We start from the raw sequence: 26273 nt of genomic DNA on the forward strand, positions 1-26273 counted from the left end.
AGTTAATCGAACATACGCTGTTATTTAGAATTGTAGAGTGATCAGATTTTGAAAATAATTAGAGGTATAATTTTATGATAAATTTTTTAATTTTCCAGCGAAATTAAATATTTTGCAAGATAAGAAACCGAAAAAATGCAACAGTATTTGAAAGAAAATCGTTTTAAGAACTCTTATTCAAAGTAAGATGTCAGCATTTGATACATGAACGAAGGAAAGAAAGATTAAAGGAACAGAAACCAAAGAGGGTTCTTACAATGATAGACAGATAGGGTCAGATTTTGCAACCCACATTTTATCATACGCTATTGAAATGGATACAACTAAACCCTGGTGGCTGAGAAATTGTGCTTAATGCACACTACCCATGCTGTTTTAGGCTTCGGTGTCGTTCTAGCTCTGTATTCTATGCTAGACAAGTTTGAAGTTATTTGAAATAAGTGAATGAAAAACTTTCTCCCGGGATCGAAATGTGGTAAAATTTAAGCCACTTTTACAGACCTAACTAACGGATTTATGTAAGAAATTTCATATTTTTAAACGCCCTCAATAATGTTAACAAAATTGAACATCGTCCATTTGTTTTCAGCTTATCTACGCATTATTTCCATGTTATGACATATGCAAGTTGTAGATTTTTTTAGACTGCAGGAACCATGTTTTAAGAGAGGCAGAACCCTAAAATCAATGTCTGGACAAACTCACTTCTCTCTATAAGGCAATGAGTTGGTTTGCAATATTCCTTAACAAGCGGTATTTAATAAAATCATTATTCGCACCAAGTGGCACTATTTTGATGCAGAACATCAAAGAGAAAATCCTTTTGGTGACATTGTCCGTAAAACGTGCTCCAAGCTTTACTCTAAGACTATTAAAGCCCTTTCCTCTAATTACGATTTACATTGAGTTTAATATGCCTGTATTGAAAGATCCGATTGGTATTTTCCTTTGCCAAAGTAATTTGTAATAATTGTGGAGTTCGGTTATTACACTGTTTCATTACATTTAAACGCAGTTTAGGAATTTACATCAAAGCATGCCAGACAAAAAGGAATTAAAAACAAGACGAAAACAATTAGGAATATGCAAGGGGCACTAAACCCATATAGATCCCGCACGACGAAGAAAAACAAATCTTGAAACAAACATAATATTTACAGCTGCCCTGAATTTTTCTAACTCTGCATTGAAAATAAAAAACATTTCTCCATGATCTAATTTTTTGACTGCTGGTTCGCAAACATGAATTTTTAGTGAGATTCTCCGCGATTGATGATCAATGTAAAAAATGAACCTGTAAAAAATAACCGATATATTTTAGCCTAGCCTAGCTAAGTTCTTATTCAATGAATAGATGGTAATGAATATTTCCAAGTAACTTAGGATTTAGATACCTATAAAATTAGTGCTTTCTAATTGATCTTTAAGCATATTTTACAGTCTTCGAAAGACTTTCTTGAATTGAGGGTAAACAAGGTGCGCTCATTTTTTCAATAAGAAACAAAGGTAGATGTTGAGTACTCCAGTTTCTTGATGTTCTGGAAATTTCAATACTCATTGTTTCTTAAGAGTTTCTTAACTATCATGTCATGAATGATGTTATCGAATATTCGTGACTTTTTTATCACGTCAAGAGATTCGCTTCCGTTCTGATGATGTATTTAGATGTGGGAAGTATATTTTTATCCCTTGTGTCGTAAGTTCTAGGCCAACAGGGCAATCATATTCTTGGATTTTACAAAATTTCGTTGTTCTCAGTTTTATCACGATTTAATAGTTTCTTAATTTTTTTGCTTCGAGCACTGAAGTTTCTTAATTTTTTCTGACTGTCCAGTAATCGTTTCTTGTAGCCAGTTTCTTATAAAAAAATGAGCGAGTTTTGTTCTGTCAGGTTGTTTAAATTCCTAGTTCAAGCAGCAACTAGAACCATCTTTAGGAACAAGGAAAAACCACCTCTGCCTCCCTTAAAATCGGACCATTACTTTACTTAAAGCCATTCTTAATCAAAGCTAAGAAACGAACAACTAATTCGAGAACTCCTTTAATTTGCTAAAAGGTGGTTTAAAAAAATTCGAACCACTACAGAATTTATGAAAAAGTGGTTTAGAAAATTCATTTACGGTTTATGACCCGATTCAAATAAAAATTCTTGATGGTTAAAACATACGGTATAACAGCAGATTATTATTACTTCCATGGACAAAGAATGGTTTTTAAACTCATCTCTCTAGGAGTTTATATATCTGAGGCTTTGCAAATTACTCCAACAGCCGCAGGCTACACAAACTATGAAGACGAAGTTTCTGCTATAAAATGTTGAACATAGTATTGAATTTGCTATTGAATCTTCCACAAATAAAAAATAAATCTTCTACTTCTTGCCATATACGGTTGAAAAATGGTTTGGAATAAAAAAGGAGACAAAAATCTACTAGATTTCACAACGAACATCGAAACTTGGGAAAGGAATGTTTTTGGAATTGTATTTCCGAGGAGATTTCTAACCTACTCTAATAACACGCAAGTGGCTACTTATTATTTCTCCGCCCCGCCTTTTTCCAATACAATATTGGTCTTGGAGGTAGATATCACGTTCTTGTCTGGTCACAGTATACTTGGTAATAGGTCAACGTTATATCCCATAGGGACGAGGACTGTTAAATACATATTAGAAACAAAAGTTACTCTTCAATGAGTTATTGCGGTGACAAGTAAGAAAGCGTTAGAAGTAGGCAGCATTAACATAATGCTTTCATATAACCCCTTCTTCTTTTAGGGAATCTTGTAAACCATTTATGTCTAAAGTACCCCTTAAAATTTATATAGTTTTGGTGGAAACCTCATGCATTTTTGGCTACAGCCTTCGTTAAAAAGCAGACAAGACCTCACCTGTAAGATAGTAGATTCTAAGACTTTGAAAAAACATCACAGAAAACAGGCCTCTTGTCACTACATGTTTCTTTTAACAGAAGACCTGTTAAAATTCAATCGTAAAACTGCTGTAAAATTGAATAAATATTTTATCTTTGCAAGCTATGATTTTTTCGTAATCTGTGGGTTTCAGATTTTGCAATTATCCTGCACGAATGTTTGTCAAAAAATTTGTGCGAACGATGATAAATATTTGCCGAACTAAAAACAAAAACAACTGCATGTCTGCATTGCAAATGAGACCTTAATGTCGGTTTAAAGTGAGTGGAGGTGGGAAATTGAAAGCTCAAACAAATACGACAATCGTCTGAAAGCGGTTAGAAATATTAAACCAAATGTGTAAGTGATGTTTTGACCTCAAAGGAGATTTATTAATTTACCAAATGCGAAACTAAGTAAGTTAATAACATTTGGTTGCTCCTGTTTTTAACGAACATACAATATTAGAACCAGATAATAAAATGACAGCCAAAGAAAGCCGCCAAGGTAACCCTAAATAACATTGACAACAAACTCATAATTTATTTGGTACTTAGTGGAATTGTTGTTTGAGAATTAATAGATACGATCTGCTCTTCGACAGATCCTATTTCCGATGTTTGTAGAGCAAAACTTTCCTCTTTTTCGACTTGTGGGGCCTCGCTCTCCAATCCCATTACCCGTGGTAACACGTTTCGTTTCCAGGCAATTAGAAAAATATGCTCCTAGGCCATTAATTAGATGTCGAGGTGTTTTTAAGAAATTCTGCAACTGTATTCTTAAAGAAAATTGGATTAGAATGTTTACTTCCACCCACAAAGAAACTGTTACCGATAAAAGTGAAAAACAAAAATTTTTTTCCCGTTTATGTACTGCATTTCTTGTAAACAACGCATCGAAAAAGGTGCAAGACGCGGGCAAAATGGTATGGATTGCAAGCAAATTTAAAAAATGAGAGGAGATAGAGATAATGCATGTCTCATTTCCGAAAAATGTTTACGTTGGTCCCTCTCAGCCATTGACAGGTTCTCATTGATAAAATAAAAATCACGTGACGTGAACCATTTTCGATAGAAAATTCTACAAAACCAGCAACCCTGACAACTTAAATAATTTATGCCAGATAAAAACTTTAATAAAAAAAGTTCAATATTTTCTTGCTAACATAAATAATTTTCCATTAGCAAAGCTCAAGAATACAGAAACCTCTTGCCACTGATAACATCAAACATCTGACAGGGACTATTTTCAGGCGAGCAACACTCTATGATGCACAGCGTCATATTCACATTGTTGGGCTCTAAGAGGCGTTTTGGGTTTTGGATTTGAAGAAAAAAAACCAGGAAAGGGTACAAAAACTGCTGGTCAAGGAATTAAAATATCAGTTACATACCATTTCACTTCTTTTCAATGGCAAAAGGCTTTCTGGACTTCATCGTTACAAAAATACCCTATAATCTATACTCTAGTTGCGTCTAAATCGCAAGAAAAGCTTATCAAGAATAACAACATTCTTAATAAAACAATCTTCATACTGAAAAAGTCCAAATTCTGATCATAGTGCTAGAAGTGCGAGGAGACTCCTTCTTCGATGCTGGAAACAGCTATACTGGATAAGCCTCCGTTTGACGTATGGACTTCAATATATGTAAATGCCTTACATTTAGATTGATTTGATGCAAAGATAGGCCGACCTCCTTAAACGACACGATTTTAACTTCGATTCAATTCAGAAAAACAAATACTACCTTACAGAATCTTCCGAAATTTGCTTTACCAGGTTAGGAAATAAAATATATTCAATAGATCTATGCCTGGCTAATAGAAGAGAGTTTTTCAGAGGAACGCTTACAAAATTTGACTGAGACGGGTCCTCTCCCGCGTCTGCGTTTTCAATCTGATGCAACAGGGCCCCATTTGATGCGTCGTGTATAAACAAACCTCGCTGTAAAGAAAAAAACATAAGTCTTTTATCAAAAGAGCAAATATATTCATAGTCGATTTTGATCTATTTTCGTTTTCATAAAAATATATTTAATCCTTATATTATTCAAAACCGTTGAAAACATTTACTGCAAGAAAAATCAAAATCATATGCCTCGAATTTGACTCTACAAAACATTGGAAATTTTCTCACTAGACTGGGCTCGATCACCGAGTGTATTTCAGGGTACCGTGTTTCAAGTACGAGAAACAAATTTTGGAGAAATTAGGTAATTCAATGCGAAGAAGAGAGTCTTTGTAGACGTTACAGACTTTACGAAATCCATGAGATTTGTCATGCAACATGATCAGCCTTTCAAAGGTAATTTCAATGAAGGATGAATATAAACAGTCTAGGCTAGTAGTGCGGCTAGATCACTGATCAGATCATTGGGCTTGATAGTGGTGAAGGGAAAATAACCATCCACAAGCACTCAATAACAATGCATTCTGGGATGGCCTAACACCAGAAACAGCACTATCTAGTTGACAAAAACAAAGGCACCAGTCAACAAATGAAAAATCGAAAATCAAGCTCTAATCTGGACAAATGAGAATCTACTAATGAGAAGGTATTCTCGTCCTTCGATGGGTTACTATGACGTAACAAACTGCCAGGGCTCAGTCAACAGGAGATGTCTTTTAACAGATTTCACATGGATGTAGCGCATAGATGTAAATATGTTTTCTCTTTCACTCCTTCATTTTTGAAGCATTTATGAAGCTACGAAGCGTGGCTATCTTAATCCCCTTAGAGGAAGTTATATGATTTAAGAAGCCCTACAGAGATAACTCAAGCAAGATAAGGCAGATCAGACGTCCACACATACACCCAGGCAAAGAAATAATCTTTTTTGTAATTGGAAAGTCGATGAAGGATAGAAACCATTATACAGATAAACACAAACCATTTCAGAAAACATTTTTATAGCTGGCGAAGCCATCAATTAAGTAAAAATTTAAAACGAAAGACGAATCACATTAGACAACCATCTATAACCGATAGCATTTCTGGGAATTTAAAGAATCTGAGAAGAAACACAATTAGACAATTAGAGTTTAGCTTGACATCTTTCTATGGTACCTTAAAAGGTAAAAATGCTCAATATATCTTTCTGTTTTGTTTTAACCCCTCAAATAAACAGAAAAAGAAAAGAATGTGGTCACATGAATGAAAAACATAGAATGTGGTTTATGAGCATTATGGGCAGAAAAAAATGCGATAGAATAAATTATATATAGTAATATCTTTAAAAGTGTTTCAAGAGCTGTCAAGAGCGTCTGTATTACTCACTTGACAAGAAAACAACCTAAGGATTGTGTAAAAGACAGAACGAAGTTGCAAATCCCTCAGAAAACTACTTTAACACTGCCTCTAGATCTCTCACCTAAACATATTATTAATTCTGTAGCAAATACACGACGTTTTAGTCCACATGGGTTACCTTTAGAAATAAAAAACGTAGTTAAAGGAAACTAAAGGAAATGACAGCAAGCAAAATCAATCTATAGCAGTTTCGTGACATTCCACGCGACAGTGGGCGAAATTCTCGACAAAGAAAGACACAATAAAATGAAATTTCACACGTACTTCTGAAACGATGCACAATGAAATACCATCTAAAAAGTGCAGCTGAAGTACGTGAAATGTACTCTACGGAGGAAAATGTATAAAAATGTTACAATATCGAGGAGTGCAATAAGCAAATTAAACGCATTGCCATATTCCAAATATCCTATTTTTATGCGTATATCAGGCAACACTTCGTGGCACATTGGTCTATTACAGGCATTTCAAACAATTGTTTAAAGCCGAAGATCGAGCCTATAAGACCAAATTCTGATACTAATTAACTATCGATCTATAGTCATTCTTTACTCACTAGTATTCAAGATTAAAGAGGAATCGTAATTCTCTACGCACCCAAGATTTTTATTATGACTTGATTCAGAAAACATGCTGTAAAATACCTACTTGATAACTTTAAAACTTAGCTGATAGTTTGAGGTTAGTAGCTAATTTGCCAAGTGGCTGCCAATGAACATAATTTCTTCCTTAACTTTGTAAATTCTATTTCTTACCTGAACTGAGGTACAGTTACACTGACCATCGTCCACTGACCAAATTAAAACATTGTTGTCACTATCGAAACTGGCAAAATATGTTGGATTTGAGGTAATGCCGAGAACAGGGAAATTATGCACAGTGCATTCAAATGATTTCTCTCCTGTCATGCTTATCAACAGAACAGAGCCATTTTCATATCCAATAGCAGCTGACAACGTTGTTCTCTGCAAAAAGGTACAACTAGAACTGCTAAGTCTGACAAATAATGTTAACAATATAAAAGAAATAAATATTACCATTAGCCAGAATAATGAAAAAACCACATACTACTTAACCTTCAAAACTGAAAAAAATAATAGTAAATAATGGCAAGTTGACTTAATACATTTCATACACGCTGAAACGTCCTAGTGATGACGTCACAAAAATAAATTTAAGAATTAAGAATTACTTATATTGATACAGCAAAGATCAAGAATATTTTATTTGGACCAAATCACGTGAAAAAAATTATATAATATTTGCAAATGTTTAAAATTGGCCAAGAAATGATCACACACAACTTTCCTAATTTGATCATTCTACTTTTGCTTCGGTTGAATAAAGCCGATTCCCTAACGCTATCAAAGGAGCATAAAGACAAAAACATCAAACTGAGCTGATACCAAAATGAAGTCATCTGCTGTAAAATAAGTCTTTTAGATTTGCATAGAAAAGCTCTATAGAAGCATATTCACTCTTAGATAAAATTCCATCCTTGGTAACACTTGAAAAATACTCAATTTTCATTGGTAGTAATTCGAATCTTGTTTTAATATGTCCAAAGACTTAACTATATAGAGTCTAATATTAGCGTTTGTAATCCTCCAACCAAGGAAGAATGAAGATTCAAGCAATAAATTATCACAATAAAAAAGGCACCGTGTTGTTGCTAGACTCACCTCTTTTATCTGATGCAAAACTGTAATCCGGCCACAGTTTGAAGGCAGCGTTTTGCAACAGTGTCCATCATCTATTTCGTATACCTGCAATAGGGAATTTTTTTAAAAGCTTTAAGGAGAGACTAAAAAGTTGAAAAAAGTTTTAAGAATCAACATGGATTCAATCAACTAACAAAAGCCTCCTCGCCATTACTCAACGTTGTTGAGAATCTGTGTATTTTTGTTTTTAAGCCGTTCAAAGAGATAAATACACTGCAATCTATAAAATTGCGGGACGGCATTCCAAGAAAAACTTGCCTGATTGGGTCATCTTAATTCATTCATTGATTTTAGCTTATTGATTCCAAACAGAACGTTTTTCAGTGCAAAACTGATTAACCAACCAAAATTGTCCTGCTATGTAAAACTAATGTCTTGTCACCATTACCCATCTAATTAGATCTTGCAAAACATATTAGTCCTAATCTTCTGAACTTTTTCGATAGAAAAAAAAATATCAATCAAATTTGGTAGCGTAGAAGAATCAGACCATTGTGATGAATTGTTAAAGAAATCAAAACACTGGAGCGATTGTATCTGGAATTTTCAAGTCTACTTTATGCAAAAAGAATATTTCGTTATCTTGCCAAGCAAGCATTATGGGAAAGTTAATTTGCTATCAATACTGGTAATGGATGTAGAAGACTCGTTTCATCTGATAAATACTTGTGAAGCAGGCATTTTAATTCTCAACTAATCAACTAATCATTCAATACAATTCTCAAGTAATTTTATCTCACTTGACCATATGCGTAAAGACCAAAAGGCGTGAGATACCTTTCACGCTAAAATGCTTTGTAGAATCCAAGAGGTCATCAACACAACATAGGCCATCTTGAGTTTTCTTTTTCAAACAGGCATCTCTGTGATATGCTTATTACTATCGCAATCCTCAGCAATTAAAAGTTAAGTAAAAAATGATTACCAACTAAATAAGTTAACAACTAGCTTGTGAACTCTAATCGTCATCATATGAATGCAAAACTTTATTTTGCTGTTAACAATTTTACCTTGATCATATCAACGGTTGATGAAAGAACAAGCCCGGCAAATACGATTAAGTTTTCGATTGGACCAAGATGTGCTCTTATACGATGCTTGATGTGGCATCCAAAGCAACTTCCATCATCTGCAGGACAACACAGTGGCACCACGGTGGCTCCACTTTCAATATCCTCAACAGAATCTAACTGTCCGCGCTTCACTTCGATAATGTCCAAAATCCCATCAATCCGCCCCGCTAGAACCGTGTTCCTACAAACAAAAGGTCACGACGATAACTAACTTGGCATCTGCAAAACTACGCACCAACGGAAGTGACGCTCAGTATTACATAACAAAATGTTAATTGCACTTGTGTAACATGACCGAATTCGATTTTAGTTTGCAAAGTGCTTTGAATGCTAATACAGTAAAATTAAATACAGTCAAACAATACAATAGTCTTAATATTTGATAGTTTGCCTGTACGGGATCAGTATTAAATTTTGGTATTGAACGTACATACTGATAAGTTTTTATACCAAATGTTTGTAACGTTGGCATTTTGACAACTGAGTACTTTAAAACTGCTTACTAACAACGATAGCATGCGAAAAGGCGTACCTTGATGCTAATTTTAGAGCTACTGCAGCTTCGCCTTCTTCAATCCTCCCAATTGCTTTCTTCCCAGTTACATTATACACCTAAAATGTCATGTTACACGATTACAGTGAGGAGAGATTTGATGTGGTTTCAATCCATGGTAAGTTACCATATTTAAGTACGAAGAGCTGCTTTAAATGAACAGCAGCTGCGTTAAATGAGCAGTAACAAAATAGAAACAAAACCAAGTTCAAGACACTCTAAAACAGGATCTTACAATGGAGAGTAATTTGCATCAGCATATGCACAAATTGCATAAACATAAGAGTGGGTAAGCATATGCACAAATTTCTGCGTTCTTTTAAAATGCAAACACCCAATACATGTTAAGAGACCTAGCATCACAAGTCATAAATTTAGGCCTAACAAAAAAAGGTCTATCAGGCCTAACTAATGTAGACGACGTTCCCCGACGTTCCACGTTCCCCGAATCTCAATCGTACTCCAGTTACTTTATAGAAACATAAAAGTACCTTTTTACTCAAAGTAACATTTCTTCACAGGCTAATTAAGTTTAAATACACATTCCTCCATCACTAACCTCCACTTTTCCTGACGAGTATCCTATAGCAATCAAGTTGTATTTACAATCGATACACCATATCGAGTCCATATTGTAAACTGAGCTCGAGTCCTCTTTTGTTCCCATGTTAAAGGATCGCCTGCGTCTCAAGTTCGTGTTTGAAAATGAGCTTTTTCTCCCTTCACGCCTGTGAAATAAATAACGATTGTGGCTCAGAGTCTCTATTTCTTATACAAAAGAGAGAAAACCTAAAAAAAGTATTCAGACAAAATAAAATGATAATTTATGTTTGTTTTATTGAGGTCGAGGCCGTTAAGACAGGGCTGCATATATTTTGGTGTATGGAACTGGATTATAGATTTTAGGTTACAGCTCCAATTTTATCGGTTAATGCAATTATCAGGCAACCAACCTGTGACGTAAATATTTACTGTAGTGTGAAATGTAACAATGTAACAAAAAGCAAGACACTGAACAAGGTTTTAATCAGAAACAAAAAATGGGTTTTTAGGAGACTTGAAGATTGTTTGTTGCAATCCAAACTTTGTAAGACTATCAATAAAATTACAATTCCTCAAGCTTAAAAAGTTTCCTTGATATTCCATGTAATGAAAATAGCTAGTACAAATTAAGAATGCTAGTATGCACCAAAATAGGTATAGACGGTATAGACAACTCCTGGCAAAAACCTCCAGCGCATGCACCAACAACAGGGTAGAAACTGTGGCGGATACTGGGGGCAAGGGGCGGTCGCCCCCAATATTTTGGAGGAAAATCGTCTTTTGTTCTAAAACAATGGAGAACTGTGACGTCATATTGACAAAACAATGTGCTTGCCCCCCCCCCAATATTTGACGAAGTGCCCGCCCCTGGGTAGAAAGTTGAAACCACAAAGGCTTGACCATTTTATCTGTTTAGGAAACAAGCTGTTTAGCAAAGTGCTATTTATTTGCAACAATGGCTTGCGTACAATTTTTTGAATTCTTGAACCACGTCTAATGAAACTCTCTGAAGATACATTAAATATCAGAGTTACCTCTTAGTAGGTTGAATATCCATAACACAGTCTAACGTCGTCAGATCCCATACTCGCACCGTGCCACTCAGACAAACAGAGACAATATGATACCCATCAGCCACTATAAATTCTATACTGCTTCTGTGACCTTTCAAAAGCTGCCTATCACTTTCATATAAAACAACATCCGGGGGTAAAGACATCTTGCGGTGTATTCTCGAAGTACAGTTACATATAAGCACTATGAGGTAGATTGTGATGATAAAGATTACTGCTAGTGAGAAAACCAAGAATATGTCTTCTACAGATGATGTCTTTGTGAACGTTAAATTGGATGTTTGTTCTGTTTCGTTTAGTTGGATTGACATGGCAACCTCTGTGCTTGGCATCACGACTAGGGACCTAGAATACGTAAATATAACAAAGACTGAACTGATGCATCATAAATCATTAAAAAATTTCCATGGTCGTATTTGAATTGTAAATAAAACAGAACACTCATGACTGAAAGAGGTAACATATAGAAGGCAGTATTAATTGCAATTTTGTAGCTGTTAATATACACTTTTACGTCCTTCACATCAATAAAGTTGAATTTTAGGTCTTTGTTCCTAGCAGATGATTGAGATCATATTCCAATTTGATTTTACATGTAGCATAGTTAGATCATTTCTTGAATTTTCATATGCCCCATGTAATGGGTTTTCAAGAATTCAAATTTCTGGAACATTCCCCAAATCTGTAGATTTTCCTGAAGCTCAACAACAAACTGACTAACTCTAACTGAATCTACAAGAATCTAGTTTTATATGAAATGACCCCCCGAAAAAAGCAAATACGATCTCTAGGCATATACGGATTATGTATAGAATCTGTATGGAATGCTTGCTTACTTTTCGTGAAAACGAATGTGATAAAATGTGAGAAGCTCAGGCCAGTGTTGTTTTGAAAGGAAGTTCCACGACACTGTCTCAGTCTCCCCGGATTCTTCAGCTCCATCAGTATAATCGAACACATAGTTTTCCACAGCAGCTGGTCTACCAGTTTTGCTTGCTGCATGCGTGATGGGCTCTTGGTTCGACAGAACATTTGGCTTGCTGTGCACTTGCACAGAATCTGCACTAGAAGGAGCTGTGCTTAAATGTCCAGTGTTTTCTACCACGCTCGGGTTTTCGTGATGACCCGACGGCTGGCTTTGAGATGATTCCACCTTATGGTAGGCAGCGTAAATAATGTATGCAATAACAGCAGTCTAATAAAAAAGCATGATAATTCAATATCGGTTCTGTAAAATCTATGACCATACAACAAGGAAGAAATAACAATTGTCTACAATATCCTGTTAAAAAGATTCTAAAAAATCAAAATATAGAGAATTCTAGACAAAAAAGACATTGTATAAAGCGAAAAAATTAAAAAAATGCTCAGTACCAGGAATAATACATTTATTTAAATAATATTATCATACATGATGTAATATATGACGTAATGTCACCTTGGAAATGTTACATAAACTATATAATTTTTATGAATGCAGCAATTTAGGATACTTTATCGCAGAAATGGACGTTAGCAAAGAGACAAGCTTCAAAATAGAAATACCTTGGGTTAGGAAAGATGGGTTAGAGAGGTGGATTTTATCGGATTGCTTTATAGTGCAGAAGCAATGGCTGCGGTTGGGAATGTTTAGGGAAAATAGGCTCCTACAAGTCCCTACCCAACTCCCCCTAATCAAGTGTTTTGATTTCCTTTAAGCGACTTCTAGATGGTATGCCTACGAAACCCGAAGCCGGAAAACTGCTTAACCTTTCTCCAGACAATACACACAAGCTCTGAAATCCTTTTTTGGAGAAATAAAATGAGAAATAGGAAGGATTTGGGTGTTAGGGTTAATTCTGATTTTCATTGGCCTTCGCCAAGGATGTTGACTATGTGATTACCATGTTTTCGAGGCCTAAAACAAAGAAGTTGGATATTGGGGGAACTTCTGGTCTAGGATTGGAGTCAGAATGTCTAAGAATCGCATTATGTTTCAACCGATTTGTGCAAGATGATAGTTACCATGAATGCCTTCTGAAACATCCGCCGTTTTAACCAAACTTCGACAAACCTTGACCATTTTGTCTTTGGTGGTGAAGGCGGCACTAAAATGCGGCAAAAGAATCCCCATGTAAAATGCATGCTATTTTATGGCATTCCTATAAAAATTGCTTAGAAATATGCAATAGTAAGTGTGAAAACAAAGGATACATAATAGCCTATCGCTGTGAATAACAACGAGCAAAATCGATTTTTTAAAAACTGTGTTGGGCAACGACGGTGTCCTTTTTGTATACAGAACATGGCCTGTGGAAAAAGTAATCAATGAAATATCTCACCTAGTTTTAAGGCCGTTTTCTGCATGAGATTGAATCCAACAGCAAATTGCTGCGCCGTTGTGATTTGCTGGAGGTGACAAATCTAAAAAAAATCCACCATTGTCGATATTTTAAGCATTCAAGGAAAGGAAATGATAACAAGTCATCTTCAGGATCCATGAAATAAAGTATAACAGCACTCATTTGAAAAAAGAAGTAATTTTCTCAAACAGGCTATTGATGACACTAAGGGTTTCCTTTCTAACAGCCCTGTATGAATTTAAAGGCTTAATTTAAATAGGTGCATTCATCAAGTTTTGGAACAGAAAGCTGCATTGCTTTTTAGAGATGTATAGGAAATGTCTGCGCAAATGGCATAGCATGAATACTTTTATTTGCTTGTCCCCTTTCTTGGAAAGGAGTTAGAATAGTTTTAGAAAAGCACTGTTTGTCTATAACTTTAAACTAATGGGAAAACAAACTGCTGTAAAATGTAGACAGTGACACATTAATCGATTGTTGAATTTCTTAAAAGGCTTAAAGGAGAAACTGTCCCATGATTGCAAAAGTCTATAAACAGATGTACTACATTTAAGCTACAAGGAGAGAACTTTACCTCTGCGCGCCGAATGTCGACTGCAAGAATTGGTGCGAAGAAAACCATTTGAAGAAAAAAGTCTGACAGCACCCCAACGAAGGCAAAGATGCAGAATTCCTACGGCAGGAAGGAGTAAAAAACGTTTAAGGTATTGGCCAGTAACAATTTTGGAGTTAAACGCTATCCATACTGTATCAGTGGAAAAAGTCGGAAAAAGTGATTTGATTTTTCGCAAGTGGCAAGATCATGTCGAATTTCTGAAAAGCTGAATTTCAATTTTTAACATGCTGGGAATGTCAGTTCGAAAACTAAGTCGGGTGAAAATTGACTGTGATTTCCTAAGTGACTAAAATCGTAACCCCAAATACACTTAGCCCCAAATTCTTCTCCCTGATAGGGTGATTGTTTGAATGAAATGATATTTCATTTGTCAACCTCATTAACGAGTAACCCAACTACGCTTAAGTGTATAGAACAGAACAGCTGTAAGTTGCTGAGCTGTGATTCACGCTCAATGCGATTAGCAGGCAAATATCGCATCAAATGAAATGAAACGCTTTGATATTTGCATCGCTGCATTGCATCAGATGAGCTGACAAACGTAGACTGATAAAGAGCTCTGAACTAAATCACTGGTTGTCATCTGCTACAAAGTGCATTTGTAATCATATGGATTTTTGAAGTTGAATTTAGCAATAAACACAAGTTTTCAAAAGATCTGGCCATCTTTGAGGATATTATCTAGAAGCTCTCTAGGACATATAAAATGCCGTATTTGTAAATATCACATTCTTATAAAGGCGAAATATTTATAAACATCTTACATAATTCAGGATTAAAACGAAAATATCCTTTATTGTTAACAAATTTCTTGTTATAAGCTTCTCTACGGAAATAATGACAAAATCTTTTATTCGAATTAATAGGATTATCAGATTCAAACACATACACAATTTTAAAATCAAGAAATATCGACTGAGGCATTTCCGATGTGGATTGCTGTTTTGATCCAGTTAAAAAAGAACATAGAAAACATGACATAAGTACAAAAATAAACAATAAAAAATCTTATTTAAGAAGAATTAGCTCTAAGCATTTCATCCTCTTTTCGGTTTAATAGAAAAATAAAAAACCCGTTATGAAACAAACATTAACATTCATAATTGTACATGAAATTGTTCATTGTTGGTTGAAATTTTTATTCTTGATGAGAAAAAATGAACCAGGAAACGAAAAATACAATAAAGCTTTAGAGGAAAGAGATCCCCGTAAACCCGACTTGAAGGTTCAATAGCGGCAAAGCAAATCACAAAAAACTTCGAAAGCTTAATTTGAAGAATGAGGAAATTGCAACGTTCTTTGGCATGAAAACATGAAATATTTGGTTAACATTGTCTATTTTGAACAACGATATTTTCTAAATTTTAATCAGAATGGTAACATTGGGCAACAAGTGACTGAGTAAACACGGTGTAGGATAGGATATATAAAAGATTTGTACTTGCAAGTTGAGTAACTGATGTGGTGAGAGGAAGGTTTGAGTACAGAATGAAACGAAGAAAAATATTTGCTTAAGATGAGAAAGGAAACATAAAAAAGGTCCAGCATAAAATAAAATTTTCAGGAAACATAAAAAGTTAAACTTTAAAGCACAATTTGTTATCTTTTCTATCGATAAAGAATGTTATTATGACACAAAATGAATGAAAAAAACTGAACCACGATGAACTAAGTTAACTTGGATAGAGGTCCATGGATGTCTTATAAGCAGATTACCTGAACAGAAGGAATGTGAGTGTAATATCCAGCACCAAGGATTGTTAATTCAGCGCAGATGTTTTTCGTTATATACCAGCCTTCTTTGCCCATTCCTGTTCAAAGATAAAAGCAAAACCTAAACTCTCAAAAATATGAGTGAAATTTAAGGACAAACGATCCAATTCATTTGATTATATTACCAAAATATCCGTCACAGGAGAAAGAGGTACGCCAAATTATCACTACATAGAAAGTATAAATGAAAAAGCTGCAAAATTACTCTAAAAAATACTGTTCGATTGTTTTAAGGCATTTGTTTCTTTGCTTAATCTAGCCATGCTACTACTGTATCGTGTAGAATATCACATCATTATTATATGATAACATAGTCAGCAAAAAAATTGAGTACCAGAATAAAATAAATTAGTTTTATAGTTGGAAAAACGACGTTTCGAGCATGTACCCGTTATCAAGTCAACAATTCTATAATGTATACAATATAATGTATACCCATGTCAACAATTCTAAGAACATGCTCGAAACGTCGTGGTTTCAACTATTAGACTAATTTATTTCAGTCTGGTACTCAATTAATTTGCCATGTAAACGCGTATTCTACAAAAAAAATTGAATGATTGATCGATTGTAATAATCGATGGGATAAAGTGATTGATCGTAATTGTTGATTGCATTTTGATCAATTGATTAACTCATTATAAGTAGGAATTCGAGCAAAACTTTACTAGGGAAAAATAGCGAATTTATTAACGACGTTTTGAGCATAGCCCATTATCAAGTCATGACAATTCAAGTCATTGTCCCTACGTGTACACCCAACAAAATGAACATATGTTTGTTAAGTTTCAAAGTTCTAGCAGTCATAAAATTGTAAAAATTTTACAATTTTGAGTAGCCATGACCTACCTTTTGCAACCCGAACAGAAACGTCAATGTCCGGTTCCATAGAAACGACAGATTTTGTGATAATCATTACATTTTCAAGTCCAATGACGATAACAATATACGGAAAGATTTCTCTGCAAAAATGAACAAAATGTTTTTTCATTTTAGAGGGTTAATGGATCCCAGACATTTATAAGTATTAAATACCGTATTACAGAGATTTGAAGAGGTCTTTAGCCAGGGTCCGCATATTTTACTCCAAAAAAAGGTAAATATTTTCTGATTTTTTAAAAAAATACGTTTTCAAATGCACTGCTCGTATGTTGGTATTTCTTGTGTTTATTTCTCAGTCCTTTTTTTAACGTCCTCTTCGGGCGCTTCTTCTTTACCGCTAATGATGGTTTACGCCTGAAACGTGTTATCGTAGTACTCATGACTACACATTTTATTCAATCATCGTATTTGTACATTGTTTGTATGGATAGCTTGTGCTTGTCTCTTTTAATCTGTTTATAAGGCTCGTTTAAAAGAAACGTCTTGTTCGTTTAGATACACCTTGACTTTCGAGAGGGTTTACCTATCTAGATACTCAATTAATGGGGAATAGAAAGGGTATACCCATCTATTAAAAGGGAAACAACAGGGTGTACCCATACTTAAAGTCTTGTTTTAAAACAGAAAGTCATTCCTTGGTTTGAAGGGAATCATTAAAGGAAATTCATGACCAAATCTTGAATACAAATGCAATAGCTTAAGATACTCTTTTCAAATCTTTGTCCTAACTGAGTCATTTAAAAGGCATAATCATTCAGCAAAAGAACCAATCATGGCATCAGGGCAAACGGAAAACTTACGTCTAGCCATATCTACGCTACTCTCGACAGCATTGCTATATTTGCGTTATGATCATTTAGAAAAATATGCATTATGACAATTGCACCCAGGAAAACGTACAGTCATCATGACATTTGGATACCTTCATTGGTACATAGCAAAGAGAAATAAAAGAGAAATATTAAGTTCAACACTAAAAGGGAATTTACGTAAAAATTGAAAATTTACACGACGCATTCATTAGGTTTAAAAGTAGTTTGCTTTGCAACGTCATTTAGCAGAAATACAATATGAAGGCCGTGTCCACTTACGTTATCGTCAGCGTTGTTGGAAGCAGGTCAAGCGAGGCACAGACCCCTAGAGCCATCATCAATGACATTATAATGGTCATCAGTGCCGAGAATGCTAAGCCCCAACGAGATTTGAGGACGTCACTTTTTCCTATACAATGAAACATAGCTCATTAACACTTGAGAAGTTCGATTACGTTATGGTCTATCAGTTTTAAGTAGCTAACATTGTAGACTGCCTTTTCAAAAAAGGATCAACAACTAAGTTTCCTTATAATAATATCTCTACCAATACTCATTTCTTTTAAATTTAAATGCAGGAAAGAAATTCTAGATTGATCATCAAGTGATTGAGGGGGGGGGGAGGGTGTGACAAACCCCCATAATGTCAACTTCAATAGGTTTCGGCTTATCCCAAATAAAAAATCCTTCCCATGACCAGCTCTTCTATAGGTCTTTAGTTTTTTAGTCATCTTAATCAAAACCGATTATATCATAAACTGACTACGAAAATATAAACTGTATCAATGCAGAGGAAAATTCCTCAAGATAATGTCCAATCTAAATTCACTTGATTATGAAAGAATGCAGGATCAGAAATAGTGTTAATTATATACGTTTTGTTATCGAGACCATAAAAACTTACCCACTGAGAATAAAATATAGAGAAATACAAGGATATACGTGAAACCGAGCAAGATCAGTTCAGTATCAATCTCGTTGTCAAGAGGCTAAAAGAGAAAATAAACCATGACATATATCACACAGCGAGGTTCCTATCGATAATCAAGAATTTGCACATGATTAAAATATATATATATACAGTTGATGCAATATAACAGGAAATGATGATTTTTGCAAATTTCATCAGCATAGCAGTCGAAACAAAAGCAACATACTCTAACTGTAATATATCAAGACTGGGGTTGAGGAGCAAGGCCACCGAGAAGATAAAAAGTAAGTTAAAATTATTATTCATTGTAGTTTAGAGGATCCCATGAACCATGCATGAACCAGCTATTCTTTGAGAAATCAAACACCTGGTAGCACAAAAACACTTTGGAATGCTTTTGCAGTCAATCCAAAGGTATGAGAATGGAGATACTTTGGGCCATAGTGTAACACCTACCCCTTTTTATTCGCTTCATTTGAAATACGGGCCAACCCTTACTACCCTTAATTGTGTTGAAATTATATTTTTCTTTTTTTCCTGTTTTTTTAAATTATAAATGACCGCACCGGTGATGAAGCAGGGAAAACATTCAGTTATAGCTGCCCTCTGCTTATGTCCTTAATTTTTAATTTTTCATTGAATTCCATAAATTTGTAATTAATACTCCGCTTGCTTTATCCCGAGTGTAGCCATTCATCGTATCTGAGTTGTAAAGTACATATTGTTTTAGAGTATGGAATATGTCTGTATTGTAATTGAATTGGTTCTTGAAAAAAATACGGGCCACCACCTTTACAATATATTGCTTCCTACATAGACATGAAATATCGAAAATTCTCAATGGCAGAAAAGATTCGAAGAATAAATAAATTACATTATTTTCGAAACACGATAATCAAATGGTAACATTTTTTTATAAAATTTAGGATACAAAAATAGCTAATGATGCGATTACCATGTATTTGATACGATAAATGTTCGATGAGGTAGCAGCCACAGAGACATTAGCCTTTTCTTTCAAATAATCACTCACTGATTGTGACAAGCTGTTGAATAAAATATTAAAACATGATAATGACGATTGTTAGATAATACTTTGTACGATATTCACAATTTAATCTTGCAATTCTTACTGTTTTATTATCTAAAATTATTAAAGCTTTGCTAGATAGGCAAAACTTGTAATTAAAAAAAGCTATTCGAGAAAAGGAACAAAAAACAGAAAACTCTGGACGTTGAAATTGTACAACAAGAATTTTTTGCTACAGCGTTGATATTGTTTCTTTAATCACAAGATATCTTTTCGTGTCGTCTTTGATAGATTTAACATTAACTTAAAGTCAAATTTCTTCAAAGACGAGCTTCGTCCTTACATATATGCGGCCTAAATATCAGTTGTTGAGTTGAAGTGAGATACTTAATGTCTTTACTGTAAATTTTGCTTTCCAAATTTTCAAGCTTATGCTTGTTGTCCTTACTTTTTTTTGCTTGTGACTGGGAGGGAAACTCGAAAAAGGGGATGGTCTTACTTCCAATTTCTGCTTCATGCTTATCAAATGGGGGACTCGAAAGAGGGTTTAATAGCCAGGGGCATAATAGAAACTAGGCTAAACAGATTTTTACGGTTTGTGCTATCAAAAAATTGCACATCAAAATTAATTACGAAGGTATTAGAGCAAAGATTCTAAAAACCTGCTGGAGTATTCCTTCATGAAAAAAGTAATTGTGAAATGAAATCCATGTGATTCTGCAAACTTTGATGGTGATGACAGTCCAGATTGTTTTTCTGGGTATCCAAGTAAGAGTTCTGCATAAGATCAATTAAAAGACTCTAAAAATATTTTGCCTACGCTCAAAGTAAAGCTCCTATGCAATGTTGAGGGAAAAAATTATTTTCTTTACCTAGAGTTCTTAAAAATTTGTAAGGGGTTATCCTGCAATGGGTAATCCTGCAAACATCTTTTTGTTACTGAGATTTATGTAGGTATGTATCATTTGCTACAGATAAAACTGGATACAATACCATGTTGTAATTACAGCTGTAGGGATAGCATTAAAAAGTTATCCTGCCCTTTTTTTCATAATGGCCAACTTAGATGTGCTGGTTAACAGAGACGTTTAGGAAAGAGGCAAAAATAGAACTACATGTAAGATTTCAATGCTAAAAAAGTCCTTAGTGTGTGTCATCTTCCTTTTTTGTGTATTGCGAAAAAAATTTGTTTTGATCTTATTTTTGAACATGTGATAATTGTTTGTTGACTTCAACTTAGGAGGTAAATATTTCATGTTTAGGGCTTTCTTTCCAGCAAAACTTTTGTGAAAAAGAATATCTAGGGGGTAGTTATCAAGAAATCTTTGATAATCCTGAGTGAATGTCAATAATTTTATGGCAGGCTAAAAGAATACAAAGGATAAAAATTACATGAAATTGCAAGGAATCAATTTGTTCAGCTTTACATAAAGTAGCCTTACAAAAAGTCTATTTTAATGAGTTTGTAAAAATTGAAAATATAAGAGATAATGATTATGCATACCTTTAAATGGACCAGGTAGATCATAATATTTCCTTAAAAGTAGAACAAAAATTTGAATATCATAATCCCAACAAAAGTGTTTTTAATTTGTGATGCATTTCATAAAAACAAACCAAAACCATCAACCCATAACACAATACATTAGGAAAACTCATTATCATGATAATCATTTTGAATAAAACTGGGTCATATTGGGGAGTTCTTTCAGACAGACACAGGTGCCCCTCAAAGCAATTGACCCAGTGCAACTTAATTCATTTTCTACACTACCAGATCCTTGCAGTTCAAAAACAGCCTATATCAATGCAAGATCACAACTACTGTAAAACAACACCCACAGATGGAGAACATAGTTACAACAAACAACGGCAAAACAAAAATGATCTACCAGAAATTCCTTTGAAATACTTCTTGACCATAAATACAAGCAAAACCAAAAATCAAATGTGAACATGTATGCGAATGTAAATGGAGAATTTCCAAGCTACTTGGTAGTGTACTAGACACATTAAACAACATCAACAGATCTCGCCATTCAATTTGCAAACACACTGAAATTCATCTTCAACAACAAAAACCGCAGCATCAGCACAAAAATTAAAAGTCTTTAACACCTATGTAACAACCATATTCCTATACAACTCAGAACTCTGGGCTTTAAAAAATTCTCTTGAAAAAAAATTAACAGCTTTCATATAAAACTACTATGAACAAATGTGTTTAAGAGAATTTATCCAAAAATTATAATCATGATGTCTAACAACAAAACGATGAAACTCCATGGAGCAAGATAATGAAAAAACGATGACTTAAATGGTTAGGACACTACTTTGTTAACTGAAAAAAACACCTGCAAAGCTAGCCTTAGATTGATGAAAACATGGATGAAAAACTTGCAACACCAAGAGGCCACCAAAAACTAACTTGGCTCTCAAAAATAAAATCAAACCTATGGGACATTTATAAAAATCAATGGAAAAAAGCTTGTGAACTAGCAAAAGATAAACTTGCCTTGCAAAATTGTTTCTACTAAAAACCATGTGCAACACTAAGTAAATTTATTTACAAAAAAAATGTTTTATAATAATAAAAATTACAAAGAATTAACTTAATTTTTTGGCTTGTTTCACATTGATAGTAGTTGCAGATTCTGATTTAATCATTTGTGACATTTAAATTGCTTGCAAAACATTGCGTAAAAAAACTGAGGGAAAATATTTTGACAAGGTTGAAGGTTATCAACAATACATGGGTTGATTCAAGTACCTGGATTCGATGCCAAATATAGCAGTAGGTGACACCAAAAGGCAGCCCCTTTTGGAAAACCATTTTCTTAATTCTTTGTAGAATCTTCCTCTTGGATAAATGAGCCTTGTTTGTGGTGATTCATAGAATGGCTTTCTTGAAACATGCAGGCAAGATGACTGCCACCAACCACTGTGCATATAGATAATTAAAAGCAATTAAAAAAACAAGTGTCATATTTTATGGTCACAAAGAATCCTTGAAAGTGTCATCTTTTATGGTGTGAGGATGGTTCAGTGGTTAAAGTCGAATGTAACAGATTAAAGGGCCTGGAGTTAAAGTCCCTGACATGACCAAACTTTCCTCCAGAGTGAGGAGAGTTGCAAGCTCTCTGCAAGTTCCAGGTGTAGGAATTTCGAGGTGTGGTCACATTGAGAGGAAGGATCAGAACACTGCACAACAATAATATCTTCTCAGTGGCAAAAAACTACCTTTAGATGCTAGGTAGAGACAAAAACAGGTCTCATATTAGTCTTTCCAAAAAAATTCCATCCAAACAAATATGATGTAGCCTCACTAAACTTAGTGATATTTACCTCTTTAACTTGAGATAAAAAATGAGCAAAAAACTATTTCTCCCATGAAGCTTGTGAGCTACAAAAGTGTAAGCTTTACTTTTTATAGAAAAAGAAGACTCTAAAAAATGTGCAGCATAGTTTGTCACATAAACATTGCATAAACAGCTTTGCAATTGCTTGGAAATACTGGATGCTACCTTTTGCTGCAAAATGCTTTCAGATCTCTCAGTCCAGTCTTCTCCAATCCTTTTTCAAAAATCATCCAAGTATCCAAATATTTATGTCTATCATTTCCAGGGATGGTAACATTCATTTTAATGTTAAACTGCTGAACAAGGATATCACCCTGAAGTAAGATAAAGTCAAGCAGTTACGTCCTGAAAACATAATTGATGAATTTTGTTATATAAAGATTGAATGCTATGAAGAAGCCCTACAACCATACAATACAAATAATGAATCAGAGACTATTTGTCATTTCATAACACCAATCAGTTTCCTTGAGTTATAGGCAATACATCGTACCATTCTTAGATTTATTGAAACAAATAACAAAATTTCAGTGAGTTTTCATTTCTTAGCAATGGAAGCCTCATACTAATCTTTCAAGCTTCTCTAAGTTCAAAGACCCTCTAAATTCAACAAACAATTGCCAATGATCAGTGTGACACACTGCCTTTAACCTATATATACTGTAGTTTAATTCATCATTCAATAATAAGATGTACCTTAATGAATGAATAATAACATATATAAATATATATATAACAAACATGTATACATATATAATTAAAGCTAACCTTGTCCAAATCCAATGTTTTTGATAGAGATACGTTTGTTTGGTACTTTCCGATTTGAATTCTTCCAAACAAAAAAGTAGCAGTTCTTTCAAATACAGGATGGCTGAGTAGTGGGAGACTAAAATGGACAAACTTAAAAATATGAGGAGCAGTGAAGTCTCAGGTGAGAATGATTGCAAATGAGCTCTGAAAACCTATAAAAAGGAGGTGCTCTGCTGCACTAGAAACAAAACAGATCTGTCAACAACTATCCCAGCAGTCACCAGCAGACTGTAGAGTTGCAGAAAACATTCAACAGTGGTTAATTTTTTATTTAAGTTTTCATTCTCATATTTTCCATTGATTGTAGGTATGAAAAAGCTTCTTGTGAGACCTCTATTTGTAAATGACTGTACAGACCTACCAAGTAACACGCATTTTGCGTGAGACAAATGCATTTTGGTCCTTTCCCACCCTCACACGCCTCAAAGCAGGATTCTCATATATTTTGCAACAAACTTCTTGGTTTTTTTTTAAGTTATTCAATTTTTATTTCAAATCCTAGCAAAATCTCTCCTTTTTAACAAGACATGTTGCCACGATAACAGCGACTAAATAGTAAGATGACTAGATAACAGCAAATATGCATAGGTTAAGTGATGTTACATTTATTGGCAAGCCTACACAAATAGCAGGTTATTTGGAATATCAGTTAAACCATGATGCTCCGCTTGCTCGTATGTACATTCCTTCCTCTGCATTGCTGGTCCACAGTGCTGTGCACTTTTGCAATCATTTGCGCAGAGCAAGTGCACCAGATTAAATTATTTCATGACTATGTACTGTTATAAATTCTTTTTCAATAAAAACAGAATAAAATGGCAAAAAAAACAAAGCCCCCTCGATCCCCCTGCCACTTCTGCGGTCCCTGCTAAAAAAGGTGTTTCCCAAGAACTAAAGGGCATGGCAAAGGAAAAGTTTCTAGGGCTACACCCTGTGACCCTGCTTTGCTTTGCTTGTGTGGCGGTCAGGAATTGTTCTACAAGACCCCACCCATGACAACCTTATTTTCAAAACTGAAACTTGACAGGTCTGACTGTATAGTTACCAGAAATTTCAAAAACTGAACAGGCGCATCATAAGGATGGTAAGATTGGGGGTAAAGGTGAGTTGAGCAAGAGAAAATTGGGGGGGGGGGTGTGCACCTTTTGGAACACCTGAAAATGCCTTTGTCAAGGAGACTTTTTTGCCACCCCTCTTGCTTCCTCTCACTACACAGCTAAAATTGAAAAATCTAGACCCTAGAGTCTCAAGATGCCTGCAAGGTAAACAGGCATGTTGTAGCTACAAACTACATCAGATACTAAATTAAATCTTGTCCTTCTGAGTCACATGCATATAACTTCTAAACTTTGTAACATGTTTGTTAATGAAATTGACCTTTTTAGGAAAATACCTTAGTACTACAAGCAAAACTTTTTTCAGAACCGTTATCAATTCCCCTTAAAAGAATTTTGTAAAAAAGCTGAGTTCCTAATATTGTGACTACAACTTAACCAGACTGGAAACTTTGTCACATGCCAGCAATATATTGCCCGTACACACAAATTTTCCACTTCCGTGATTTTGCATATTGGCTGCACAAAATCCCTTGTTAATAATATTTACATTATTAACAATGGAAATTTCTAAATTTGCTTATTCTCCAAGTCTAAAGTGTTGTTTACTCTCCAAAAAAAGCTTGTCTGCACAAGAAACAAGTTTCCAATGAAGCAGCTTACTTAAGTGCTTTTTACTTGCTATTTTTCTCTTGTGCGCACATAAGTAGCTAAGAATACATTTTTGTACACCTAGAAGTTCTTCTTTAGTACTACCAAGTCCTGCTACTAGCCTTCCAGTCAAAAACAAATATCACTAAATTACGTTGGGAGCCTAGTTGCCCATCATAACAAAGTACTTTATTTGGCACTGACCTGCAAAGGACAACCAAAATGACACTTGAAGTTATCATTGACAGCGGCCTGGTTGCACAAAGTTGTCCATAGCCTTGGTACAGCAGGCGTACCTTGTCTTTCAGTTTGTCTTTCCCGCCTTTGAGCAACTCCATGTTAATCTTCAAAACTATGCTAATTTTTGGAAAGTCAAGACAAACATAGAACAACGATATGTTTCATTTCCCATTTGCTTGCATCATTGATGAAAACAATCAAATTCCAAGTTAAACAAAGTAATACTTCTCAGCCAGAAGTTTCTAACCAAGTAATATTTCCATTATAAATCTTAGATGATTATCAATAATCAATAGCCACAAAAAAGGCGGGTTCAGCAAGACTCGTCTTTCCTGTCTTTAGATGGCGTTCCCTCTTTGCTTCGATCATGCTTCTGACTAAAAGAATAACATACCCATATCCACGCTCGTTACGCTTTTCAAAACAAATTTAATACAGCATATATTGCCAGATAAAAAGTGACTTTAACTTATTATCTTATCTCTTCGGCCAGTCCATCCCACCGATCCCTCATGCTCACCAGAAAGATTTCCAGTAAGTTGTTGTGTTGCTTACAGCCTCCTTTTCAGGCAATGATGTCATTTCATAT

The 26273-nt window shown here is 34.7% G+C and overlaps 1 protein-coding gene across 1 annotated transcript; it reads right to left on the bottom strand.

Moving 5' to 3' along the window:
• Positions 1-3962: 3962 nt before the first annotated feature.
• LOC135682643 (sterol regulatory element-binding protein cleavage-activating protein) lies at positions 3963-26196 on the bottom strand. Its single transcript, XM_065197615.2, has 23 exons — positions 25649-26196; positions 23697-23814; positions 23094-23242; positions 22340-22510; positions 21074-21105; positions 20232-20346; positions 19495-19585; positions 18513-18597; positions 17888-18017; positions 16764-16876; positions 15858-15952; positions 14100-14198; positions 13505-13586; positions 13188-13270; positions 12020-12378; positions 11145-11528; positions 10127-10295; positions 9547-9626; positions 8952-9195; positions 7903-7986; positions 6976-7185; positions 6485-6547; positions 3963-4855 (listed from the first exon to the last, which is right to left on the bottom strand). The coding sequence occupies exons 1-23, from the start codon at positions 25780-25782 to the stop codon at positions 4655-4657; spliced, it is 3291 nt and encodes a 1096-aa protein (XP_065053687.2). The 5' UTR covers positions 25783-26196; the 3' UTR covers positions 3963-4654.
• Positions 26197-26273: the final 77 nt, after the last annotated feature.

Source organism: Rhopilema esculentum, chromosome 16, assembly GCF_057945365.1.
Source record: "Rhopilema esculentum isolate cy_ngs chromosome 16, ASM5794536v1, whole genome shotgun sequence".
NCBI lineage: Eukaryota > Metazoa > Cnidaria > Scyphozoa > Rhizostomeae > Rhizostomatidae > Rhopilema > Rhopilema esculentum.